At 36.6% G+C, this 14,940-nt stretch overlaps 2 protein-coding genes across 3 annotated transcripts in view; both read left to right on the forward strand.

Moving 5' to 3' along the window:
- Positions 1 to 2,094: 2,094 nt before the first annotated feature.
- Positions 2,095 to 6,830, forward strand: LOC139131905 (beta-1,4 N-acetylgalactosaminyltransferase 1-like). 2 transcript variants are annotated; one of them, XM_070698217.1, is made up of 2 exons: positions 2,095 to 2,297; positions 4,741 to 6,830. In XM_070698217.1, the coding sequence occupies exon 2, from the start codon at positions 4,830 to 4,832 to the stop codon at positions 6,387 to 6,389; it is 1,560 nt and encodes a 519-aa protein (XP_070554318.1). In that variant the 5' UTR covers positions 2,095 to 2,297; positions 4,741 to 4,829; the 3' UTR covers positions 6,390 to 6,830. The 2 variants fall into 2 exon arrangements, with proteins under 2 accessions (XP_070554318.1, XP_070554319.1); XM_070698218.1 differs by having other exon boundaries at positions 2,106 to 2,283; positions 4,741 to 6,823.
- Positions 6,831 to 12,466: 5,636 nt separating this feature from the next.
- LOC139131906 (polycystin-1-like protein 2) overlaps positions 12,467 to 14,940 on the forward strand; it is a 28,031-nt gene continuing 25,557 nt past the window's right edge. The window contains exons 1-2 of the mRNA XM_070698219.1: positions 12,467 to 12,577; positions 13,982 to 14,194. Of these exons, the coding sequence (XP_070554320.1) occupies positions 12,493 to 12,577; positions 13,982 to 14,194 (298 nt within the window). The 5' untranslated portion in view covers positions 12,467 to 12,492. The remainder of the gene's footprint in view (positions 12,578 to 13,981; positions 14,195 to 14,940) is intronic.

Raw genomic sequence — 14,940 nt, forward strand, 5'->3', positions numbered from 1 at the left:
GTTAAGGAACAGACAGGGAACAATCAAGGAATTTTTTGTGTATTTTAAGAGAACAAGACGACAGTATCCAAAATGAACGACAAAATCTGATATTGCAGACGACGAATTGTGGTGAGATAACCAGAAAAGAAACTAAATTTCAGTTGAAGCCGTTTGAAAGAAGAAGAAGTAAATTATAATATTTAGGATATCCGATAAAATAGAATACCAATGAATCGACGGGAGATAATTATGAATTTTGCCGCCAAGGAAAAATCCAAACTTTCTAACGATTTCAACTTTAAACTTTCTAAGACTTTATGTCAAGTACTGAGCATGAACATATTTGCACTCTAGACTGATACTGTTTTCGAAAAGAGGAGAATTTTTGTTTTTAACACTCTACGAAACGATGCAATGACTATTTTTTTAAAATCATACATACCATTCTAAACCATTCATTTTTCTGTTTTATTTGAAGCTGTGGTATTCTACGTCAGGTTTTTCTAAAATTCGATAATTACACGAAGTTAAGCAATATAAATTGTGCAGTAACATCATGTGTTCACATGCAAACACAATTTCAGTTTTTGTCGAGAACCCTTTCTTGATAAGGATAAATTTATTCCAATAAATGGAAAATAGAACAAATCTTTATAACTATGATGAGTCGAGCAAATGAGCAAAATTACACTTCTCTGACAAAATAAGTCATTTAAGTAGAAAGAAGAAAAATAATGTCGCTAAAATCGTATGCGTTTAAGATGCGTCCTTCTCTTCAAGCCACACAAGGCTTGGAAACTTCGTGTTCATTACCTTATTAGTGAAATACAATGTATTCATCCATGAAGAAAGATAGCATTCGAGTTGCTTAAGATAATATTCCAAATATGTATCTTACATGGAAGAGTATATAATGTCTGATGTTGTATTATTAGCATTTTCAGTTCCTGCAATTGCTAATCTTTTGAAAGTGGTATTGTTATCAATCTTTTTTTGGCCAAAGAGAAAATTATTTCTGCCTGATTTCTTTTTGATATTTACACTCAAATAAGATGTGTTCTAGGGTTTCTTTCTGTTCACAAATATGGCTATTCCCATCATTTGAATTAAAGTTTTGGCCAAGCTTTGTGTAATTAGTCGTCTGTACATATTTTCCGTTTAAATCATTCATTGAACTGCTTACAATCCCTATCGCATTAAAGTAACTTGAATAAAGAAGCTTTGAAATTGTTGGTGACAGCAAGGTTCTCAGTCCATTTTTACCAATTTGACCTTTGACTTTATGCTGTTTTTTATCAACTAATTTCCAATACGCCGATGACAATCGGACACCATCGAGATATTCGGATCTGAGAATGTATCTACCAGCTCTATGTAAGTAGCGCCGTAGTTTAGGAAACGGATTTTTTGAGAGCTTTTCACGATAAAGAATAAGTTCCGAATCGGGGTTGTGTCATATTTGCATTAATTTCGACGGCAAATTTACTTCAATAAATAAATGATGAGGAATACTATAGTTGAAGGTCAAAGTCTTTGTCCATTTCAACTTATTTTCACCTCTTTCACCGCAGGCTTATCTACTCATCATCATCCCCCTTATGAGTGTACGTCTAAATTCACATCCCATAATATCATCACCATTTCTGCCCGATCTTTCCAGATGTTATGTGTTACTTGGCGACTGTAGTTTTGTCTATCGATACACTTTTCATGAAATGTGAACACAATTAATGCCATCACGCTGTTAAAATGTAAATATTTATCCATGGTCAAAGTGTGACCTACATATCGAAGGTCAAGGTGTGAAACCAAAGTGTATGCAGATGGAAGGTTTTGTAAGATTTATACACAGTCACTCGTGAGCTATTCAGCTCTGGCACTATTCGCCCCATAGATGAGTGTACATACGCGAGAAAACACCCGCTTTATGTACACTCGTCTATGGGGAGAATAGTCCCAGAGCTGAATAGCTCACGAAGGACTGTGGTGGTACCAAAAGGCGAATTTCATCCTCTCGTAATTTGTAAAGCAGAGAACAACACCTATGACTATACACCGAAATACACATGACAATCCACAAAGCGATGAGCCATATATTAAAAGTTAAATTTTAACCAGCAGTAGCCGCCATTTTGATCTTGGTAAGACAGACACGTTGGGATATGAAGGCCATTTATCATCAGTTTTAACGTGTCAAATCACAGTATGTACTTATTCAAGAGCAACCTCGTTTACATTTACAACTGTAAAAAAGTTTTGACGGTGTTGACGAAATACTTGGATCGACTGGAAGTCAAAAATGTATTTGGTCTGTGGTAGGTACTCATAATATTACTCTTAGTCATGTACGCGTGGACTTCGAACGATCAGCCATTCTGCGTCTGTCTTCGCTAAAACTATGCTACTACATGGAGCATTCTCTTTATAGTTGTAATGTGTAAATGGTCGTTTATATTTCACTGTTATCATGTATGTGTATTGGATAAATTGCAGTCACTGCTCTCCTACCTCACATTCAGTGATCAATACGTCCGTCCACTGCGTGATGCTTTGTTTACCTTTTATACGATTTGTTTACATGTGTGTATTTTCCCTATGTCATTTTCAATTCACATGTGGTGCACACTACTTGGAGAGTTCTTTCCATGTTATTGGATCCGTGAAATCATCTTAACGAGGAAATAATTTTATAAACACTCACATCGTGTCGTTCCTAGAAAAAATTTTAACTGAGTTAACAGAGCACGACTAAAGGCACGTGCGCAACAATAAGTATTTCGAGTGTTGGCTAGCATGCTACATGCATTATGGGAATTGCACACATAGCCTTGAATCTGTGTTTATCAGTCGAGCTTTAAGATTAAATTTAAAATATTTAATTTGGTGCTAGCTGATCGCAGTTGTTCTTGACCGTGACCATTATTATCCTTATCCCCATATAGTCATGGTATCAAGGTCATCAACTCCACTTCCACAGGGATCAGTTCTATGACCGCCTTCAGTCACCCTCTATACTACACCCTATGGATAGATAATGCACCATCACAATCTTAAATTTCACCAATATGCAGACGACAACCAACTGTACACAGCCTTCACAAAATCAATATTTCGATAGCAATTTCTCATATTGAAGACTATCTGCAGATCTGGTTGACACTAAAGATTGGATGACATCAAACAAATTATAACTAAATGATGGCAAAACAGAAATCCTCCTTATTCGTTCATGAGTTGATCAACCGCCATTGACAGCATTCAAGTTGTATAAAAGCTTCATTCAAGTCGCTGACACAGCACGCTAATTGCATTCCCTATCTTACAGATAACAACAATTATAAGAAAAACATAATTCAGACCTGTGAAAACATAATTCAGACCTGTGAGAACATACAAACATACATTGTATGGATTCATCAGGGAATGTCTTTCACAACGGGCTTGTCTGACTCTCATGTATTCAACTCTTTCTGCCAAGCTAGACTACTGCAACGCCCTACTCTACGGTTTACCAGACTCATACATCAGATTACTAGAAAGAGCACAAAACTCGGCTGCCCGTCTCATCACAAAAACAAGGAAAAGGGGATCACATTACACCAATCCTGAAGGAACTTCACTGGCTCCCCGTGTCTTACAGAATTCAGTTCAAAATCCTACTTCTCACATATAAATCGATACATGGATTAGCTCCTTCATACCTGGCTGAAATCATTGAAGTCAGCCTATAGCAGATCTCTCCGATCAGATCTACAAATGACACTTAAAAGTTCCTCGAACTCGGTTAAAATCGTATGGCGACAGATCCTTCCCCTATTGTTCATCGATTCTATTGAACAAACTACCAGCTCATTTCAGCTCCCAACACTCGTACCTTCAGATCTAAACTCTTCTAAAAGCTTACTTTTGACCTTTTGTAAAGCGCTGGTGAACATTGCTTGATGGATACCAATTAAGAGGACACCAAACGTATGCGATACAAGTAGAACGGCGTATCAGTCAAAGAGACAAGGAATTACTGAAATATGCTCAACTTTACAAACAGCTTTTTTAATCTCTAGGGCAATATATTGTGTCAAGGTTACATGCGTTCACTATAACACGATTGGAACTAATTTGGGATAATTGGATGATGAAGTAATGTCTATTTCATCTACAAAGCTCACCTGCTTTTCTTTTTCAGTTACACACTTGTTTTTATGAGTACTTTGTAATGTTGAGACATTTAGCTATAAGACACCTTGACCTAACACTTTTGAGAAATTTGAAAAATATGAAAATCCAATTATCTCAAATTAGTTCCAATCTGTTTATAAAGACGATAGAAAGACATTACAACAAGGACTAGCTGCAATGAATAGTACAGTACACTAACTTACTTTACTGCAATAGTTCCTATTTGGACTGGGAGCGAGTAATTCTGATTTGTCGTCATTCTATGACATTGACATTCGCTACATATATAGAACTGAGGCAGTTTTGTGACTTTTTTGGAAATTGTACATCACCCCTGAAAATTTCAATGACATGACTTAAAAATGCCAATTTTAATAAGCTTTACCGACCGAATATGTCCATATATAAACCAAACAGGTTGGCATAGAATAACAAAATCGTCCGTTACTCAATGACGTGAGAAATATTTCTTGTAGTGTAAAATTCTCATCGAATTTTCACTGTAATATTGCAGCTAGTCGCTGTTAGTATGTCTTTCTTGCATTGCAAGTCGTAATTGTTATATTTATCTTATCTTTTCAGATTGAAGGTGCAAACTTGGTGGTATGTGAGGTAGAAATCGTTCAGGGTGAGCAGTTATTGCGTCAAGGGTTGGTCTTGTATGTTTGAAAATGAATTATTCCACCATTACAGTGTTTGTAGCTTTTGCAGTTGTAGTGTGCGATGTCTTCATGTTAGAAGCAATGCAGTCGCACAGCTCTTCAACAAGTGACTCTAATCACATTTGGAATTTACCGTTTGAAGAGTGGAAAAATCAACCACAAAGAGACTTGACCGATGAAGGTGATAAATTACAACAAAAAATGGTGACAGAGGGCGGTAGCTGCTCATGTTCTGATCTCCATGTCCCCGGTAAAATACACGGAGGACAGATGGCCGAAGGTTTAAAACTTCGCAGAGCGGCTGAGATGGAAAAGTGGAGGAAAGAAAGAGCTGTGAATGAAGAACCACTGGTGACCTGTAGAATGCTGTCTCCATTGTCTTACGTCGGGGGCGTTTTGACCGTGGAACCACTTAAAATGGTTCGAGTTGTTGGCCTGTCCGTCGCAGAGAAAGCCATAGTTGACCTTCCTGCTAAAGATCATGCTGATAAAATCCTGACGATTTACTCGACCAAAAAATTGGGTACATTGACTGTTGACTCGCCGTTTACGGTATCTGAGAATTGTAAGATTAAAGGAAATGACACAGATAGTCTGGAAATAGCATTTAATGCAATGTCTATAACTATTGACGATATCAATTCTATCCTTCAAACTCTAGTGTTCAAAAGTACCTACTACGATATTCACATACGTGAAATTTTAGAAGTGAAACTTTCAAATTTTAACATCAACGTTCACATTGAAATACGTCGTGAGCGTCGTCCTAAGATATACGGAACACACTATGATGACGATATCATTAAGAAAGTAACAGTTGTGACCAAAACCTTTGAACGTTACGAGTGTGTTGACAGACTTGTACGCAGTGTCAATCAATACTATCCAGGCATGCAGATCCTTATTGCAGACGACAGTGAAATACCGGAAGAAATCGTCGGTTCAAATGTCCAACAGTTCATAATGCCTTACAAAGAAGGGTGGTTTGCAGGTCGTAATCTCGTTCTCAGCCAAGTAAAGACAAAATATTTCGTGTGGGTCGATGACGATTTCATATTTACCGAAAATACAAAACTGGAAAATTTTCTTGAAAAGTTTGAAGATCCTCGTATTCAGTTGGATATGATAGGGGCCTTTTTTGAAGACGTCAACGGCACAAAGTACATTCTCAGCTTGTTTTTCAAAAACATAGAAATTTACGCTGGGGACGAGGATGGTGATTGCATGATGCGAAATCGAGGATTCCAAAGATATCTTGAGGAGTATCCAGAATGTATGATTGTCGATCTAGTCACAAATTTTTTCATGGCGAAGACACTGTCAGTGAGAGCTGTAGGATTTGATCCACAGTTTGAACGTGTCGGTCACACCGAACATTTTGTTGATGCTTTCGGTCATTTACGAATAGCGAGTTGTCGGGATGTGTTTATCATACATAAAAGCGATAAAAATAATGTCAAATATGCAAAGTTCAGACGTGGTGGAGAGAGTAGTCCTGTTTCTAGGTATTACGGACACGACCAGTACATTCTCTTTAAGAATAATTTTAAATGTTATAGATTAGGTTAATAGGCTGAATAAGCCAACCGTCAGTTTTTTAACCAACACTGTTTTCTGAGAACTTGTCCTCTCCTTGACCTCAACCTCTGTACTTTGATATGGCGTCGCTTCTGAAGGAGGGAAACCACACTGCACCTTTTTTTAGATTTCAGAAACAGTATTCACTACGTACAACCTTTGTTGTATCTCATACTGGAATTGTTAGATTTATGAATTACTTTATGATTATGTATTTTCAGACACCTTGAACTTTTCTACAATTTACACAAAAAGCATCCAAGACAAACTGTAGACGTATGACGTTGTACGTTTCTGTAACGATAATTAGATCTTAAAGTCGACGTTTTCAAAATACTTAATATACCGATTGTTTTCTTATACCGATTGTTTTCTTAATATACCGATTATTTATAAAATAATAAAAACTTTCACATTCATTGTGTTTCTGCTAATCATTCTCGTAATTGGTCAACATACTCACGTGTTGTCAATCCGTCAGTACAACGACACATTGCCACCTACATGAAAAACAATTCTGTTTGTCATTCTACAGCTCTGTCTCCTCGCTGACTATCAGCTCACTATGGTCAAGCTATGTAACCACTCCTTGTCAATGCACAAATGAATTTCAGTTTACAAACCTACCAGTCTTTTAGTGGATCCATCCACCGCCCTTTCCACCCTTCCATTTATAAACGTCCACCTAACCCAGCCAATAACTACCTTTCCATTCTCTGTATTTGGCAATCGAAGCAATGGATTAGGTCGATGCTGAGAACCACGTTAAACATGCTGATTGAATATGTTTATTTTCATGTAAAATGTTGATATTTACAATATATAGATAATTTAGAAATACAGGAGTCCAATATTTGTACATTTTCTTGGTCACATTTCTTTAAAAAATTGTACAGTGATTAGAAATTGTGATTAGAAATTGTCCTACTTTGTCGGCAACAGCTAGTACAGTTCCAACAACATTTTTCAAAGTAAGATCAGCGACCTTTTTTCTTTGCTGGCATTATTACCAAGTTTTACTCATAATTGTAGTTTTTTGAGTTTTTATAGCTGTTTTTGTATCTTTTAAATACTTGTGTTCAGCGCACTGAGACGTTTGTGGAGTGCGTTTTTTAAGAATTAAATATTATTATTATTATTATTATTATTATTATTATTATTCCCAGAGTTTCTCCGAACTTTTGGTCAAGCCAGAATATGTCAGCAATGCATCCTAGTTTTTAGAAGAGGTCTGGTGTAGAATTTGGCAGGGTATCAAAAGGTTTGGCCATGTTTTGCGTACAGATGGGTCAAATAATACCAGTTTTAATAGACAACAGTTTACTTCATTAATTGTCATCTCAACAGATAATTTGATGACGGACGTGTGAACGTTTTAGTGTCAATGCATAGGCGATAATATGCGAAGTGATAGGCATCTTATATGTTTATATCAAAAGTTTAGATTATTTTGTATTTATATTTTATTTATTTGTATGTATTACCTTAGATTATGTATGAGCAAAAAAACTACAAATTAACTGTACTGTGGAAGGTTAAGAATATACATATCTTTAATTTTCCTCTTATTGTATTATTTTAGACTAGTTTGCCTTTCGTAAGAAAAAATAATAGACCGAAAAAAAAGACAAAACGGCGAAGTCTCGCACCCATGAGGGTGTTACCGCCGGCAGGGAGATAAATAATTTCAATCGTGTGTTAGTCAGGACCGGGCGTCGATTGAATCCTCTTTGCTCAGAAATGAGTGATGTGGTTTAACTCAGGCACACAAATACAATAGGCTCACAGATAGAGTATGCCCTTGGAAAGATAAAGTCATCAAAGATAAAAATAAAGTCAACAAAAATATAAACTCAAAGAGCAAAACAAATAAAACAGTCGCTCTAGTGACTTGCGAAAAACCAAAGGCCATCGTTAGAATTGATCTAGACTGTTAGAGCCGTACCTTTAGAAGTAATGGTTACTGACTTTCCTTTCGTTAATGTGCATTATGATCAACGTTTTCTCTTACATTCTCTACTTTACCGTAACAGTAACGGTTATTCTACGGTTACATCATCTCGCACCCAACTAGCCAGCTTGTCCATGAGTCGAGGATTGTTTTTCACATGGAAAGCTTCAGTAATTACAGAGGATGGAATGGGGAGAGTCATTTTTACAAATTCGCCCATAGGGGAGGGTCACATTTTTCAAACTTAGACTTAGGATGGGTCACATTTTATGTTGTTAGGTGAATTAGAAAAATGTCCACAATAATTCTATCAACCCATTATTATTAACCCATTATTAAGATAATAGTAGTACCTGTCCGTCAGTACATACAAGGCCTACCAGTGAATAGGTTCCAGATATAAGGCCGGAGCTACTAAAGCACCACCCCTTTAGATACAACACCGAAAGAAATTATATCTCGCAATGCTACGTATGTCTACGCACTGAATATAGAAAAGATGACCCGAGAACGCGTTGATAATCCGGTTATATGAGAAAATGTTGGTCTACCAGTCTTCTGTAATCGCTGAACCTCTGCATACATATGCAAAATAAAACCCTTTATATAGCAAATACCTATACACAACATATAATTAATACCTATACTCGAGTAACACATTTAAAGAAACTTTAAAAAGTTCAACACTGGATACACTGTGCACTGGTTTTTCATTTCAAAAATTATGACGTCAAGGATCTAAATGTTGTAAACAAGATCACCATGCAGTCGCCTCTCAACATGCATGATGGCGCTAGACTAGCATCATTTATGACGGTTGTTTCCATGAATCTTTATACTTTAAATTGTGTTTTAGATCTTTCATATCACATTGTCATCAGATGTTAGTTATGTGATTATTTCATGTATGTGAGACACTTCTTGATCCTTCCTTTGTTACTGTAATGAAAGATCGACAAATAATCTTTGTGGAGTGACCGTGAATGACCGAAGTAAATACAGCGTCTACGGGGCAGTGAGCAGCCGATTTTCATACACTGTAAGTTGGGTTTTTATGTTGCTTTTTTGCAAGTTTCTTTAAAAGTCAGACGGCCTACCTGTTGTCACACATCGACAGCCATAGGGATCTGAAATAGAATGCAAAGCCAAATAAGTCTTTTCTATCACGGATATATAACTCTGCCTCTATGCGTGGCGTACAGAAAGCTATCTACAATCTTCCATCAACGGAATCGTCAACGTCGTTGAAAGAGCGGGGGATTTTTAACGGCATAGAATAATTACCCTCACAAGATTTAGGAGCCGTCGATCATAAAATCTGACACACTAGAAAAGTAATTCCTTAGTTTAGGAGAGAAGTGAGTAAGACCCCAATTCGTTGTGAGTGCTTCAAAATAGCAATAAGCATTCTGCTGTAACAGAAAATAAATAAAAATTAAACCGTACAACCATAACAATCGCGATATTTTAATTGCAATGCATGAAATCGCTAACATTCCTGACCTCGAGTAATAGACCTGTCTGTCGGACAATTATGAAACGCGTCTTTTTTGACACGTTTTGATACATTTGTTCCGGAAAAAGTCACATGATAGAAAGATCGATATTTTCAAGACTCTTTTAGACGTTCTCACGTATTGTATCCTGCCATGAAGAAAATCACACCTATTCGTGGTCAAACCATTCTTTTTATTACGTTGAAAACGTGTAAACACGTAACTTTTCGTTCTCTATATTCATATGTAGATTTTGCACCAGTTTGAGTTCAAGATAGGTTTTTATTCAAGTTCTTCATGCATAGTAAAGAACACAATTTTCCTATAACCGATTTGGCATTAAGAAATTTGGTTTTGAGGAAGGAGGGAGTTGACACCAAACTGAAGAATTACGTCCCCAGAGGGTCAGCTTGTATGATCAACGACCCCTAGCAAAAAACAGTGAGATCTCAACGAGTGCAGAAAGCACGTCAAAGTAGTTCGCAATTGTACAAGACTCAAAACTTTGCCGAAATTTTCCTCAAGGATCTAGAAACCATGCCATTCTGACAACATCCACAATTAAGTCTCTGTGCAAATAACTTTTCATCACATTCAAGTAATACAGTTCATGTGCAATATTGTGCGATCGATAAAATGAAAGTTGAGAATGAATAGCAGCATAGATTATCATTAGTGGCTTTATTGACATAGAGGAAGCATTGGGCTATCAAAATGTTTCTATCACCATCGCTCAAAGTTCACAAGCATATACAAAACCTTCGATATTATCATGCCTGCAATTGGTAGCAAAATATCCCATATATTGAAGTGGATAAATATTACTTTGAAGTAGAGAATTGAAGTAGAGTCTAGACTTTCAGTCTGGACTCTACTTCAATTACCATATATTTAATATATACAGGCTTTGTCGACAAACTGAATATTGTGTGTCTCAGCATGTGACAAAAGAGTGCACTTCATACTGTATACATTATGCTAACACTGAACCGTCAGGCCTCAATTCACACAGCGAGGAATCGTAGGGCAAGAAGTGAGAGAATAAGGGAAAAAGGCTCGTACACAAAACAAGGTCTGAAGTATTATCTTTATTCCTTCTCGTATTTGAGTGTCCACTTTTGTGCCCCTGTGATCTAGCGTCACAAGTCAAGTTGAACCTCTGCATACATCTGCATAATAGTCATAGATTTAGCCGTGACCTTTATACAACTTGTTATTAACATCCAATGGATTAACACGATGGGTAGAGTGATTTAGGGACTTCAGTGCAAGCACTGTTCGTATTCGTTTTCCGTTTCAAACATGACTTCTTAACTCATTTTTTATCTTTTTCTGCATATACAGAAAGAGTAATTATCACTCAACATAAGAGGTACCATGCGGCTGCCCTAAATAAGATAATTTGACATATATAATTAATATTTAAAATGTCCTTAAAGATGCAAAAATTTGCCGGATCTTTTTAGATTTTTGAAGAAAAATATTACGAAAGTTAAATATTTTTGAGATAGTGGTTTTTGCACGAGCTTTATTTCTGTTTCATACCTACTAACAATTTGGTTTGAATAAATTTTCGTCCAGTGGTTGAAATATTATGTTCCAAATGTGACTTTTACTGGAAAATATCGTCTGCTAGTCACGTGACTTGGTCGAAATGCAAATGTAAACATTAGCACACATTTCGTTTCCAGATACTGAGACATGTATTCTTGCCAATTTCTAAGTCATTACAATCAGAACTTCATAAAAGTTGATCCTCAGCTACTCGGAAATGTTAAAAGTCTCAGACCCATGTTTTAAAAACATGCGAAAAATTATCCACAAACTTGCATTGTACGATGAAAAGCACAATGTTGGATGTAGATGTTCAAAGATTCAGGGTTATAATTATCGCTCGCCTAGCAGTGACTTGTGCCTCTAACAGAACCAGATTATATTAATTCCCTCGTTGACAACAAGGAGACGACCAACTGCCTATGATAGTGAACACACATTCTTGTACTACTTTAACTTGCTTATTCTATAATAAATGTCATGCATACAGTAGTTTTCTTAAATTATATGTCCCCAACCTGGATAAATTATACATGACATGATTTTGAATGTTGCAGAAAATTTTTTTTATTTGTTTTAAGAGTTGCCAAGCCGACCGAAGCTGCCGGGAGACACAACCCACCAGGCACTATATGTATCAATATTAGTCTATTTGAGTGCATTGAACAAGAAAAACCATTTCATGTCTCGAACAAAGGTAGCGAAAATTACTTGCTTGTTCGCCTGTCGTTCCCTCGAATTCTCAACTAAATAATAAATGAAAGCAGATCAGTATAACTTTGATAAAATTCCAAGAAAAGAGTGGTGCTCTATTTGCCATGTCAGCTGAATTGTCGACCATTTAATCACATTTAATCATGATAAGAAGCAGATCATCTCTTTTGGTGCGTTATTTTTGATCATTTATTAATTAGTCCCAAAGGTTATCAACGAGGATTGCCAGCGGGAATACAGACGTTTTGCATTGTTATCCCTTTGTTCAAAAAGATTGAACATTCACTCTAAATTTTAATCTACGTCTTTATATGAACAAACAACAGACACTGACGGCTAGACTGCTAAGAAGATAGATACAAGAGAACACCCTCGCATCATGGGCGGGATCTCTTGCGTGGTTTGGCGCGAAGCATACCTACTTCTCTTCTTCATACTCTGCATCCAAACATTCTGTTGCCATGGTAAGTCATTCTTTTAAGCGAGACCGTTTTCACACTTTCTTATGAAAGAGGCCTAACTTTTACGAAATCTAATACAAGATGTTGTTTGTTTTTGCGAAATACATTTGTACGACAATCAATTACTATCTTCACAATAATAGCATATTAGCTGAAGATGGTTAAGTTCTAAATTATCCCATAAAAATAGATATCTCACAGCCCTTTTAAAAAGTGAAAGCTTTTGTTCCATTATTTGAAATTATTATTTCGAAAAGTAGCTGATAGACAAGATAAAATGAAAGTGCAGAGTTCACTCACCAACCTATCCGTTCATGAATTCGAATGTGAAAAACCCAATAGAAGACTTACAAAACTACACAAGGATTCTTACCGCTTTCATGCCGTTTTCATGTAAAGAGGTCCAACTTTTCCATAGAAATCATGGTATTGGGCGAAATTATGGCTGTGAAAGCGTTAAAGACGCACTTCGTTACTCAAATATTTAAACCAGCTTACACTTATTTTAGTCTTCACATGAAACATAAAGAATAGGTAAAATACATAGCTAGAAAAGAGTAGGTTCTTTCTCGCATATTTTATTCCTTTGCAATTACTCCAGAGTGTTTTAAATCCAGTTTTAAAAATTCAATTAAATGTACATTTCGGTATATCCTGTGATGGTTTACTTTCATTTGTCGAGGGGATAATAGCTTTCGTTGAAAGTGAGCTTTATTCCAGTAAAGAATGAATGTGTCGACAATGTCATGATATATTGTATGCAAAGTACGCAAAAGCGTTGGGTCTAAAAGACATTTACTTTCTATTTCAACAGACTTCGAGAAAATAATGAGAAAATATGCTGATTTACGATTGTGATTCACTTTATAGCAATAGTACACTATGATATTGACTTACTGTCTGGGCCGACAGATAAACTGTATGAAATACACTTTAAAACAGATATAAAAGAATATAAAAACAGCACCGATAAATGAGAAATAGGACAAATTTTAATCAACAGAAATAAAAGTTAACGAACAAATAAACTATAGCAAATCGCAAGAATAAAACTTAGTAAAAAGAGATCATCCGTCAGGATGTGTGATCTGAAAACATTTGAATATTGTGTTGGTAAAAGGTTTTAAGTCGCAGTCTTTGCGTTCGTTTAGCGGTAACGCCAGCCAGAAAGGGAAGCAATGGACCCGAGTCACGGCAGGATATGCGTTATCTTTAGCGATAAATGCTGCTTTGCCAAGAAACTAATGAGGACAGCGTGTCGCCATTCATTGAACGGTGTCATCTTTAGATTTATGTCATATGAAAATATCGAAAGTCACGAGTTTTTTCCTTTTGTACACTTTTATGCGCATTATCATGGGAAAACCTAGAAGATAATATATGCTATGGTTTCTCTTTTGTACAAAGGGTGTGTGATACAAAATGATACAGACTATTTTGGCGGGGACATTGGCGGTATATGGACCAATGATTCCGCTGAGTGCTGCTCGGTGTGCTGGAATATGACTAACTGTGGAGCGTTCACGTTTGTACCCAACAGTGAAGCTTGGGCCAACTGTTGGCTTAAGTTTACGGCCGACTTTGCATCTGCAGCCCATGGTCTGGTGTCCGGGGCAATCGGTAGGTGATGATTGTATGTGTAGCTTTGATTTAAAACGCGATTTATTGCAATCTCGATTTTCCGCATATTTTCCAATTTATTCATTCAGTTTGTAACATTACATGTTTTTTTGTCCTACTTCAAACGTCATGTCGAATGCATGTATCCGTGATACACCCGTGGCCACTTTAGTGTTGATCAAGTCTGTCTGGTGCAAGCAGAAATTCTGTCTGCAGAAGGGTGATAAAACGGTTACTTTACCCTGTATCAGCGGTGATAATGATCCTACTATCGGTACCTCATGGACACGCCGATTAGCCTGAAATTACGGAGTGATTATAAAATACACTGTATACAAATGATATTGACCACAGCATTTGCCCTATCAGTATTTAGTTTCAGGTAAAACTCATGTGTTTCAAATGCAGTCAGTGTTACAGAACATCACACATTTTGTGCCGATTTCAATATTGCAGTGAATGAATACCAACGATACGATAGCGTATATCGTAAGTGTCGTGTTCAGACTTTGTTCAGACGCGGGAATTGGGAAAATGCCACTTTGAAAATGTTAGCAATTAAATTATAGACATCGCCCGTCTTGACTGCAAAACTTTCGAAATAAACATTCACTTGCACTAAGCCATGTTTCTTTCCTACAAACCGTGAATAAACTTACTCCAATTTCACTTGGTACGAGGGAAAAGGTAAGAGTAAAGTACAGTCGAGGTAGCATTTTACATGTACATGTATTCACATGTGTGTA

The sequence above is a fragment of the Ptychodera flava genome, chromosome 4, assembly GCF_041260155.1.
Source record: "Ptychodera flava strain L36383 chromosome 4, AS_Pfla_20210202, whole genome shotgun sequence".
In the NCBI taxonomy this organism is placed as follows: Eukaryota; Metazoa; Hemichordata; class Enteropneusta; family Ptychoderidae; genus Ptychodera; species Ptychodera flava.